Here is a 12,355-nt window from a genome sequence, read left to right as displayed (position 1 = left end):
CTGCACAGCTGTACACATCACATGCAGACTGGGGTTTGAGAGCAGGCGCTGTGTTACCATCTCCTTGCCCGCAAGGAAAGGAAACACCATTTCTACTTCCCATCATCTAGTGCAAAATAATAAACAAACAAAAACAAATATCTCAGGCTACCGAGATATATTATGGGATTACACCTTATTAGTTAACAAGAAGTACAGTAAACTCAAGTCAAAAGAAAAAAAAAATAGTGTTTTATTAACTACCACACTGTTATAATACACTTTAAACGTACAATAAGGTAGCCTTTAAATTTGAGGTGGTTTTAAGAATAACAAATGAACAGATTTCCAAATGTTTGTAAATAGGTGAACTGCAGTAATTATTGTACATTTTTTGAAAATGGTATAGCACTTACAGACTGGCTATATAACTTCATTTTGTACATTTTTTCTATAATTGAAAATATAAACAGTAATTAAAAAATAAAAAGAAAATTCAGCATAATAAAAAACATATATGTTTATCAGTTAAATGTACTGGATACATAAAATTTTTAAGGGAAGAAGCAAAAAAGGAAAGATGGCTGATATTTAAATGCAGATTGACTAACCAAAAACTAAACAACAAACAAATAAAAACCTCATAAACCCCCTAGTTCACTATGACTATATCCATATGTTTGGGAGTACTGTCAATATGGAAGTGATTTTTCTGTTGTATTTGCATATGTTATATTTTACTGGTAATTTACATGATGGCTTTTAAGGCCCTGGCAGACAGATGTTTTTTTGGAAAAAGATTTGATAGAAGTCACTGCTGAGATGCAATACACCTTATTTTTGGTCCTCCAATGTTCAAAAGAAGGGATATATACTTCACTATAACATTTGCCTTACCACCCAAATGCCTCAACCTATACATATTTTTTTTTAACATTTTCAGCTTTTTAAACATTGGTTATATTGCCCACCTTGGTTATTGAAAGAATATTAACAAGACATTATTTTGGCAAATTAAATCTTAAACATGGCTTTTCAATAGGATTTAAAAGGTGACTATCCCTAGAGTTCCATGTTAAAATGTAGTTTTCAAAATCTTACAAGAGTAATGCTTAAAATATTGTACATAGTTAACCTAATTAAAATAATTAGCTTCAAAATGACAAGTTGATGAGCTAAGTAAAGCCTACACTATGTAACATTTGCTTGGAAACTTGATTTGTCAGTTATGCATAATAAAAATTCCAGTCATCAAGAAAATTACAAAATTTCTTTTATCATAACATGATTTCTTTTCACCCATCAACTTCTTTTATCTTACAATAGATAAATACCAACATGTTCTCATTTTTTACACTAAACCACACAGGATTGATGCATTTGGTTAGACTACCATTTCCATCGTTAAATTTTTTTTTTAATATAACTTGGTAAAATTTCATCTCTTCTAGATTCCAAAAGTACCTACAAAACCCATGCAATTTTACCATTTTAATATACTATGGAATATCATACAAAGTAAGGCATTTCAGTGTCATGTATAACCAAGTTACTGTCAATCCAAAAATTTTTGCACATCAATAAAAAGATATCTAAGAACTTAGGAACAATATTCTTCTCACTACTGTATAAAAATAACCACAATTAATAGGTATCTTGTGTAATATTTACTCCATTGTCTCGTTTCCTGAAACTGTGACAAGCTGTAAAGGTATTTCAGTGTTGGTAAGAATATCCTGATTGCTGGTGCCAGATGTATTAACAGTTCCTATTCCTGAAACAGAACCTTGTTGAATATTTGCAAGGATAAGTGTTGTTCCTCCTGCAGTAATCAGAGTATCATCAGGTGTTGCTTCCACTGATGCCAGCACTGTACTGCTAGAGTGAATACCTTTTTTATTCTGATGTGTTTTAATGTGTTTGGCAAGGTGGTCACTTCTCATAAAGCGTTTTGAACATTCCGGACAGACAAATTTCTTCTCACCTGTCACAGAAGACAAGAAAACAAAACATGTTTTCAAAAACATTAAAAATATCACATGTACACTACAATCTGGGATAACTTCTTGGATTTAAGAGTCAGATTCTAACAACATCTATACTGAAGAAAAAAGCGATCCAATGGAATTCACTTGTGTGTTAAACTTGTAAACATCCATACAAATCCTTTAAAAGAATTGATTTATATTCCTGTGTCTCACTGAGTTTGGGGAGATCTTTCAGGCAACTTAAAGAATATTGCCATCTCATATCCTGAGACTGCTAAGTGTCACTGCAATTATTACCAAGAAATAACTTTAAAGAGGAGAACAAAACCTGGAAATGATTGACAGAAAAGACTATACGAGCTCCTGCAAAATCACACTCAAGACTGACAGACAAGACCATAGGGTGGGTAATTCAGGTTTGAAGGGACCTCCGGAGGTCTCTAGTCTGATCTCTCTCCAAGCAGGGTCAGCTACGAGGTCAGGCTGGTTGCTCAGGAGTTTATCCGGTTTGGTCTTGAAAACCTTTAAGGCTGGAGAATGCAGAAACTCTCTGAGCATCCACTTCAAAGTGCTTGGCTGTCCTCACAATGAAGAAGTCTTTATTCATATCTGGTCTGAACCTCTCGTTTCAACTTATTTGTTGTCTCACCAATGCACCACCATGGAAGTCTGTCTTTGTCTTCTTACCGGTGGCCTTTCAGGTACTAAAAGTTCCCCCCGCCCTTACCAGGTTCCTACAGCCCCACCCCACTTCAATGCTCCAGTTTCCTGATCATCTTGGTCACCCTTCACTGAAGAACTCAGGCCTGTTGGTCAATGTCTTATATTCAGGTCTGAAAACTAGCTGCAATATTCTAGATGCAGTTTAACCAGTCCTGAGAAGAAGAGGATAATCTCTTCCCTAGGACTAGTGTCTCTGCTTCTGCTAATACAGCCCCGGCCATCTTTGCTGATGGTTCTGGCTCGTCTTCTGGTTGTTCATCAAGACTCCCAGGTACTTTTCAGTAGAGCTGCTTCCCAACTAGTCAGTGCTTAGCCTGTGTTGCTGCAAGGGTGAATTCCATCCTAGGTGTAGTACTTTGCATTTTATCCTTGCTGAATTTCAGCCTGTTCCTTCAGCCTCAGTCCCTCTGAACAGCAGCCTTGCCCTCAAATGCATTGACCAGTCACCCCAGCTTGGTGTCATCTACAAACATACACAGTGTGCACTCTGTCACCTCTGCCAGGCCAGTGATAAAGATGTTATAACAGGTCAAAGGATAGATCTCTGCAGGGTTTTTTTTGGTTGGTTGGTTTCTTGTTTTTGTTTTTTTAGAATCTATCTGACAGTCCATCCAGACAGAACCTAACGTCCCAGCTTGGGTTCAAGCATCCAACATGTCTAACAAACGCAAATCATTAGGTACAAAACACAAAGTATTTTTCATAGACATTGCAAAGACAGTTTTCTAAGCAACGTAAATGCTGATTAACACAGAAATTATTTATTTGTTGTCATGGGGTTTTTCAAACAGTCTAATTTTAAAAAGTAAGCATCCTGTAGAATGGAATTGTGGGTTCAGTTGTAGGAAAACAGGTATACAGACAATAGATTTGAAACAAACTGCTCCTTGAAAAGGTGGAAGACTTAGACTTTTTTTTTTTCTTTGTATTAAACAAAAGGAGAAGTGTGAACCTGGAGTCCCTCATGGGTGGTCTACTCATGAAACCAGAAGATGTAAAACGATACATCATCACATGCTCTTCCGTGACTTTGTGAGTGATGTCTAATCTAGCCCTCTATTTTTATTTTTTTTTTAAATGGGAGAAAATTATTGAAGATTAAGCTGGAACAACAGTTCTAATCTGGTTCAAACCAATGGAATGCATTGCTGAACCTGAATCAAAGTATTCTGATTAAACTACATTAAATATTAGCTTAAATGTCAGTTCTGAATCAAAAACGGTAGCTTTTTTTCCTCCTCAGACCTACAAAGAAACCAATATTCATAGCTCTAAGTATTAGCCAATTTTAGAAAAGCCACACTACATTAAAATCAACCAAATATAAATATTTGTTCTCCTCTTAAAAGTTATTTATCCAAGACCTCTCCATGACATGTCTTTAGTTACATGCCCCAGAATCAAAGACTGAAAACCTGTGTGCGTTCTTCGGTGCCGCTGAAGCTCATCGCTGCGTGTGAACCTTTTGCCACAGAACATCCAAGTACAAACAAATGGACGCTCTCCAGAATGCCAGCGGAGATGAGCTCGCAAATGTGAGGTTTTCCCATATACTTTGCCACACCCAGGTATGTGACAAATGTGTTGCTTCTTTTTTCCCAAATTGGAGCCTCTGTTAAAATAAAAAATAAAAATTAAAAAAAGTTATTAATTCGAATACTTTCCTCCTAAATATTCATACTGATCATACATAGAAGTGGGGTTACATATCCCAATAGATCTGTAAACAAACATGAAAAGCTTCCCACTGTTGTTTCAAATAGAGTCCAATATACTCCATAAGAAGCTGGAACTAAATTCTGTAATGCTATCCTGATTCTGCAGCAAACTACAAATTCAACAGAAGGGTAATCCATAGCAAGCATGCATGTATATGAAATTGGAAATACAGTCACTACAGCAGTTTGTACTACTTTGATGCTGAAGTGCCCACGTTTTAAACTGCTCCTAGGTTCAGTTTTTACCATATCGAAGACAATTTTGGCAAAGAAAAGCACAAATGACTGCAATTGCCAAAACAGAAACTGGAGATTTTGGCAACTGGAAAGGGAACAGATGGGACTTTTGGCATCTTGGGGAAACCTTAGAAGCAGTCTGGGGTTGAAAGACAAGCACATTAACCTGAATATTTCTACTAAAAGGAATAGTAGTGAAACAGCTGATCTTGCAAACATTTAAATTAATTCATTGGTATTTCAGAAAAAAAAAAAATCCATAAAAATGAACACATAATTCACAGATAGTATAATCCATACTTGTGATCTTGATGCCTGTTTTAAGATGTTGCCTCACTGAAATGATAGGTGATTTGTTCAGGGGAAGCACCTAGCACAAAATCCTAACTTTTTGTTGTTGGTGGTGGTGGGTTTTGGTGGTTTTTTTTTTTTTTGTTACATAAAATCAGGAGAGAGAGATAAGAGCCACTGAAGACCCAGAGAAAGAGATCAGCCTGGCCAGCACAGGGCATCATGATTGATTTTAGCCAATTTAAGTGTTTGCTGCTGCTGAAAGGGGCACTCTAGGGAATAGATCTGGCTGACAACGCAGCTCTATGAATGGTAAGTGCCGGTACAAGGGAGGAGATTGGAAAATGCAGCCAAGCATCGGGCCACCTTATTCATCAGCAGTGTTAACTTAGAACAGCTAAGTGGATTCTGAAATCACAGTCTTGGGCACTCCATCCTCCATGACTGACTAGACAATTTTCAGTTGCCTCCCCAGGGCAATTTTTTTCCTTAAATTGGGTGCTCAACTTCTGCTTAACAGTCCAGTGGCTGAAGAATTTGCCCAGTAACTATTAGACCTATATTCTTATCCCTACATTCAGAATAATTCTGTTTTACATCTAACGATGGTTCAGGGTAAAATGCATACACACTTTAATGAGCTAGCACTTGGAGCAAACATTTCTAAATAGGTACTGAAATTAACTCACTCTAAAAACTCACAGCATCTAAAGGGAATTCCAGCCTAAGCACATACACACCTAAAACATTCCAGACAGTCCACGAAAGTGAGCAACTGAAGTACAATTAAGTGCTAGAAAATGCTTCTAAGAAGTCTTGCTAGAGAGCGATCTTCATAGTGCTTCGTGAGTCATTTTGTCTCAGAAGAAAAAAATATCACTTTGGTAACAGAAGAGACTCTGCTTATCTAATTTGCTTGGTTTTATGGCCACATCTCAAATCCTTAGCCCCACAGAAAGTTCACCTGTGTGTTTGATCCAGCTTGTGTACAAATTTAATGCAAAAAATTCTCTGGCATATGACCTGAGATCTTAAGCTCTTTGATCATTCTTAGTCTCGGCAAGAATGCTTCTGACTTAGTTTTCCTTTTCCAAACGTACTAAAAGAAGTCCATTTCTTTAGACCAGGACAAGCATTGACTTTTTTACATCTCCTACCTCAGCTGAAACATCCATTTTTGGTAACCTTTGGTACATCTAAACTGTCAGGTTCACGCTCTTCCATGGCCTTCTCTCCAAGCCAAGATTAAAAAGCAAAATTAACTGTTATGTCAGGCATTTATCTTTGTGCTACGCCACCTCCACAAAAGCTCAGTATTCACAAGTTTTGAACATTCAGCCAATCTCAAAGGCATTTAGTAAAATGTCTTTAGATTGCCCCCTTTCGTTTCCGGTTGCTCAGCCCCTGCAGACGGCTGGGTCAGCACACAGAACTCACTCAGAACTCACAGTTCCAGTGGCATCAGCCCCAAACACCCAGCTGCCCGGAGCACAAAGAATTTTTCTGTATTCCTCTTTTGTGTTACTGCAATCGGTTCCACAGTTCTCATGCTCTACGTTCACCATCATCTAACGATTCAGTTCTAGAGAGCTCTTCATGTCCTTTTGTTTGGTGGCTCAAGGCATCCAGCAATTGCTGTGCAAGCCAAAGGAACACCCATGGCCCTCCTCTGTTACACACTCTTGATGACTGAAAGAATTCTCCACAGGATCCCACTCTCCTGTGTCTTTAATTGCCTGTCCATCTCCACGTAACTCTAAGTTACAGTGCTCAGCCTCTGCTTTTTATAACAAAATGTATTTTTGCATTTGAGAATATACTTCTGTATATAGAATATTTTTTGCATTTGGTATTTCTTCCTCACACTTTCTCCAAATATAGCCTTTCCCTCTACAGTAATCAGTAAAAATATTTTGTAACTTTGCATGATACAGTACATAAATGTGACACAAATGACATGAAATCACATCAAAATTCCCCTAAAATAATTTTAAGATTCCCAAGTCAATCATTTGAAGTTGTTTAATTGCACCTTTGGTCTAGGCTGAAGGAGAGAAAGGTTCAACTCATGGTCAGCTTACTGTGTGTAGGTGGTGTAGTATACATAATTCTACCCCACCTAATTAGTGACAGAATTCTCTAGCAGACTCTGAAGTTCAAAGTCAGGAGAAATGGATGCACAGAATGAAATCTGCAAGACTACTATGAATGAGTACCTAAGTGTATTTATTCTACACAGCTTCATACAGGCATCTGCATGTTTGCTTCATGTGTGCTCTAAACTGACTGGATATGAGCCAAAGTCTAACCGGACGCCTTGCAGCTGTGACAGTCTGGCACACAGCCCTGACACATCACGCTAAGAGGCCTTTCTTGCTGCACTGGTCAATAACCATCAGCACTGAGTAAAGGGATATGACTCAAGACTACTCCTTGACTGGAGTCTGCAAATCAATTCATATTTAAGTATTTTCATAGTACTTTTTACCTTTACAAGGATTTGAAACCACATTTCTCAGTAACCATGCAGAATGCAACCATTCCAGCAGGAGATGCCTTCATGCACTGGGAAACTGGACTTTCAGTCCAGCAGTACTTCCAGGAGGAACATTCAGTATTTCAAGGGTAAAACAAACACTTATTTTAAGAAAGTGTATTTTAGAGGTATGTACCTGAAGTGGTACTCAGAAGCACTGTTCCTCTATAGATCCAGACAGAAGTAGCTACATCTCAATGTAACTCCTGATGTAATTGAGAGGAGGGTGAACTTTCCACCTAACTTGAGGCTAAGACAGCCTGTTTAGGATCAGAGTCATCCTTTGAGGTATGTGCTTATCTCTCTCCATGTGCTTATCCATTTACTATATAAGCTTGAGGCTATAAGGTTTTAGTTTACACATCTAACACATCATCCTCTTCCTTTCCTACCTTCCCCCCTGGCAAGTAAGGTAAAGATTATAGTGGCTTCCTATTTCACAGGACTAGTACAAATATAAATCCTTTGAAGACTGCAATGTAGTCTAATTCTGTCTGAGTAAAAAGACCAACAAAAGCCAACGACAAAAAACAGAAAGAACCCCTCAACTGCCCTTTGCATCCAGAAAACAGAAAAGACAAGAAATGCCAAAACTAAGGCTACACAAAAGGTGAAATTATTATGAAGTCTATATACGTGAAGCCATGTACTACCTTTTCCTACACCACTCAGTGCACATTGTGTGAAATGCCATTCAGCTTTATCATACTGATTTAATGTGCTTTTGTTGTCTAACTAGTTACATATTATTTAAGTACTATCTTAAATACAGCATTATTCATTTCCCCAGAGTTTTTTTTTCCCCTCATCGTGGGAACTCAACACTCACACTGTCTAAGCAATTCACAAACATTAATGAATTTATCATCTTGCAACACTCCTGTGTAGTGAACTTGAACTAGTACAGTCATTTCATACATCCAAACATTAGGTAGCAAAAGATCAAGGCCAAAACTGTCAAACACCCACTAGCTTTAGGCATCAAGCTCAATACAGCCTAAGCATATTTGAGAGTACTTCAGATGTTCACAGTTCAGCTCAACTGACTTCTTTACAGGAATGAACTCAGTACTCCTGCAGTGGAAAAGGTGGGGTGGGTAGACAAACACCTCCAAAACTTCAGAATCCTGTTGCTGTGGTCACATATCTCATTCCCTAACAGATGCCAATCATTACACAGCCCTGATTCACCCCCTGTGCATCATCCATCCCATCCATTGAATGGCGCTGGGATCACAAAAAAGGTAGTATTTAGTAATATAATTAGAAACCAAATGATAATGCCTATGCACAAGGGATTCAGGTTGCACAGGCTATGTTAACTTTGGCATTTGCCAACTTCCAAGTTTTCAATTTTGCAGCCTTAATTCTAAGAATTACAAATTCTATCTGAAGAAATTTATAAAAGCAAACGTCCTATCATCTGAAACATTGCAAGTCACCAGCAGATGTGAAAGGCAAATCAAAACTCAGAATTACAGCACTAGAGATAAACAAGTAACTGTAGCAGCTATAGAACATGACCAATGTGTATCAGAGGGAGAAATAAAATATTCCTCCAAGGCAGCTTACTCCTTTTGCTAAACTGTGAAAGAATGATACATTCTGGTGGGAAAGTTGCTGTAGCAACTGTAGGCACTTTCACTCTTTTTCTGTTTCCCTGCCATTGTCTCTTTCATTATCCTGTTTCTATTCCAGCCTTAATTCCTCTCACATCCTGACTTCCTGTCCTACTTTTCCTACTTACTTTGTATATTTGATGTGTCCTTTACAGTGGATTTCAGATTCTCACCTATCTAAACGCTCTCCAAGCTCTTACCTCAACTCCTCAGATTCCCCTGAGTTTCAGTTAGGTTACACCCTTCTCCAGACTTAATCAAAACCATCTCTCAAAAAGATTATCTCTTGGGCTTCAACTTTAAAATTTGGTGTTATAGCAACTCCACTTAGAAGGAAGAGGATTGTAAAGTACAGAAGTCTCTAAATTAAAGCCACTGCAGTTTGGAACAGAGCACAAGGAAGATGGAACTTGTGAAATCTCCATATTTCCTAAGAGTATGGCCAGTGCAAACCATATTTTCAGGATTTTCTCCCAGACCGAAGCAAATCTCAACCCACGGTGTACTTTGGGCAGATCTTCACGGCAGAGCCAAGGTTCACCAAGAACACAGAAATGTCTGTGCCAGGTTTCATGGAATTACATGAATTTAGCAAGAGGAAGCTGATGGACAAAGATGCCATATAACCTTATCTGCAAAGATTATCACCAGCTTCAGTTATGACGTAAATGTATGGGAGTGCTTCTGTTTTGAAGACTTAATATTTACTTGGCATATTACCTTCTTCGCAAGCACAGAGAGATATCTAGAATATACAGCAAAACCCCGCAAGACTTGACAATAGACATATTCAATCAGAACTATCCGAATTAGAGCCATAGAACACAGACAAGTTCTTTACAGAGACCTCACTAATTTACACTATTGTTCTCACATAAATAAGACTTCCATTTTAGAGAATAAACTATTATCAAAATGGGTATATTTTAGTGTACTGGAAAGACACTCCCGCACAATTATATGAAGCACAAGCACACCTAAATGTTTTCACTTGCAAAAGGCAGTCTATTACCCCCACTTCCTCTCTTAAATCCATAATTGAGATGTTTAAAAGGAAGTGTTTTGGAATGGAATATTTATAATAGAAAAAAGTCAGATACTTCCATGAGTCGTAGAATAATAAAACATGGCTTTTTATGCAGCCCTGAAGTTTTATACAAATTGGAACTTAGTATGTCTTTGTTAGCCAAATCTCCACTAACTTTGACTGAAAACAATCAGACAACTCAAAATTCGGTATTTAGAGTTGTTATTATACAAGCCTTGTTTTTCTTAGGAAACCAGTGAATAAGAAAACCAGGATAACTGTATTTTTATAACATTCTAAAGCAATCAAACTGAGGAAAAAAATGCTCAATCAGTGAGGAAATGCGGGAACACAGGATTTAAGCAAACCCCTGACATATGATAGGAAGCCAATCATGGATGTGCATATTCCAAAATATTTCATTTTCATATTATTTAGGGCAATATACTATCCCCCTCACTTGTACAAGGTGGCATCTAATTCCAGATTTTTCCAAATAATCACAATGGAGTAACTCAGAGAGGATGGAATGATTGATCTGCCTGTCCATCTGCAACCCCAGAAATAAAGGTGGCAGTCCTTTATTGCACAAGCTCTTTTGCACAGACCTCTAGTTTTCTCTGACTGCAGACAAGTGATGTTAACTAAGGCTTCTTTTTTCCTCACTCATTATTAGTTTTCATCCTCACAGGCATTATACGACAGTGAATGCTACGTACCTTCCACCACCTTCCTTGCAGTTGGGACATGTGCAAGCTACTCGTCGCAGCCTTTTTCCCTCTTGATGTGGTTGGTCCCCTTCCTCATCCACCACCTGTACTCTCAAATGTGTTAGATCATTGGTATTCAGTGTAGAATCACCACTGAGCTGCCACTCTTCCGGATCAGGCTCCTCTTCTTTAATCCTAATATCTGAGGAAAAGAACAAACACAGATCCATAAGTAGCCCATTAAATAGAGAGAAGGAAACCATAATGATCAAATCTTTTTACTGCTGAGAGCACTATGTCAGTCAAAAGTCAACATCCTTTAGTGCATACCGACATTGCTTCTCTGCCCCTGTAACCCGCAACATATTTAAAAAGTTTATCTTACTATACATTTCAAAGTTGAAGACAAGCTATATCAAAGTATTAAAGTTTAAGTTTGAACTGTTCTTAGTGGGGAATGCTGTCACCAGGAGGATTTTGCTTGCTTGAAACTTGGGAAAAAATGAGGAACAAGAGGTTGGACAGGGGTTGAAATAAAACGTAAACGCATGTTTCAGATGATTCTGAGTAGCCATATATGTTTCCACAGGATTTCTCAATTAGTGTGAGATGTAGCAGAAACGGTCTTTCTCAATGATCTTCAGAAGTGTTCAGTATGCACAGTGATATATTAAGTAATATAAGAAATCAATTAAATATAAGGTTTTGACCTAAGAAAGACCAAAATACCTACAGAAAACAACAACAAAAAAATATTGCCTTTGTCCCATTTTCCCCTTCTCCTCTCAAATTTATGCCTTTTCCACTATACATAGAGAATATAACATTCAGGGAGGAAGGTTATTCAGCATTAGAGAGCAACACACAAACCACTGTAACGTTTTGATGAGCTAGAGTCAAAATAGATCTTTGCAGTTTCATAGATGCAAAAAAGCCTCTTAAGTTATCCAAACAGGACAGACACTTGCAAGTATGGGTACCCTCTCCCTGGAGGGCATTCACCCAATCTAATCCAAGAACTAATTAGAGCACCATAGCACACTGTGAAACAACAATTATTTTAACAAACGTACATCTTAATAGGAACATTTTTCCCTTCAGACACTATTCTGATTCCAAATGAGCTGAAAGTCTGTTAGTCTGGAATTCAAAAGCCTCTTCTTTGGTTTGACAGAGTATTTACTTTGGATTTTTTTTCAGTGAAAACAGAATGAATCATAGAATCACCTCCAGCATTTATGTATTTAGACATAAAGGATTTAACTACACACAAAAATATGCTTGGTGCTAATGAAGTTTCAGTCCAGTCTTCCCCAACACTAGTTTGCCTTCCTTTTAGTTGCACATGTATAATCATTTACGGGACTGTGCTGTAAATGGCATCACTCATGTAACTAAAGTTAAAATAATTCTCTAGGAAATCACTGCATTGAGAAAAGAATTCTAGGTCAGAAACAGGGAAGTCAAAAAATGTATTCTGGTTTGGCTCCAGAAGTCAATGCTAGAAATTCAGTTTGCATGAATACG

General features: G+C 37.7%; 1 protein-coding gene across 4 annotated transcripts in view; it reads right to left on the bottom strand.

Moving 5' to 3' along the window:
• Window positions 1-208: 208 nt before the first annotated feature.
• SP3 (Sp3 transcription factor) overlaps window positions 209-12,355 on the bottom strand; it is a 35,767-nt gene continuing 23,620 nt past the window's right edge. For all 4 annotated transcript variants that reach the window (XM_082056284.1, XM_082056282.1, XM_082056283.1 and 1 more), the window contains 3 exons: window positions 10,838-11,030; window positions 4,106-4,302; window positions 209-1,963 (listed from right to left, as the gene is read on the bottom strand). In XM_082056284.1, the coding sequence (XP_081912410.1) occupies window positions 1,647-1,963; window positions 4,106-4,302; window positions 10,838-11,030 (707 nt within the window). In that variant the 3' untranslated portion in view covers window positions 209-1,646. The remainder of the gene's footprint in view (window positions 1,964-4,105; window positions 4,303-10,837; window positions 11,031-12,355) is intronic.

The sequence above is a fragment of the Streptopelia decaocto genome, assembly GCF_964273445.1.
Source record: "Streptopelia decaocto genome assembly, chromosome: 6".
In the NCBI taxonomy this organism is placed as follows: Eukaryota; Metazoa; Chordata; class Aves; order Columbiformes; family Columbidae; genus Streptopelia; species Streptopelia decaocto.
The sequence above is the reverse complement of the archived record's forward strand: the minus strand, read 5'-3'. Positions and strand labels throughout refer to the sequence as shown.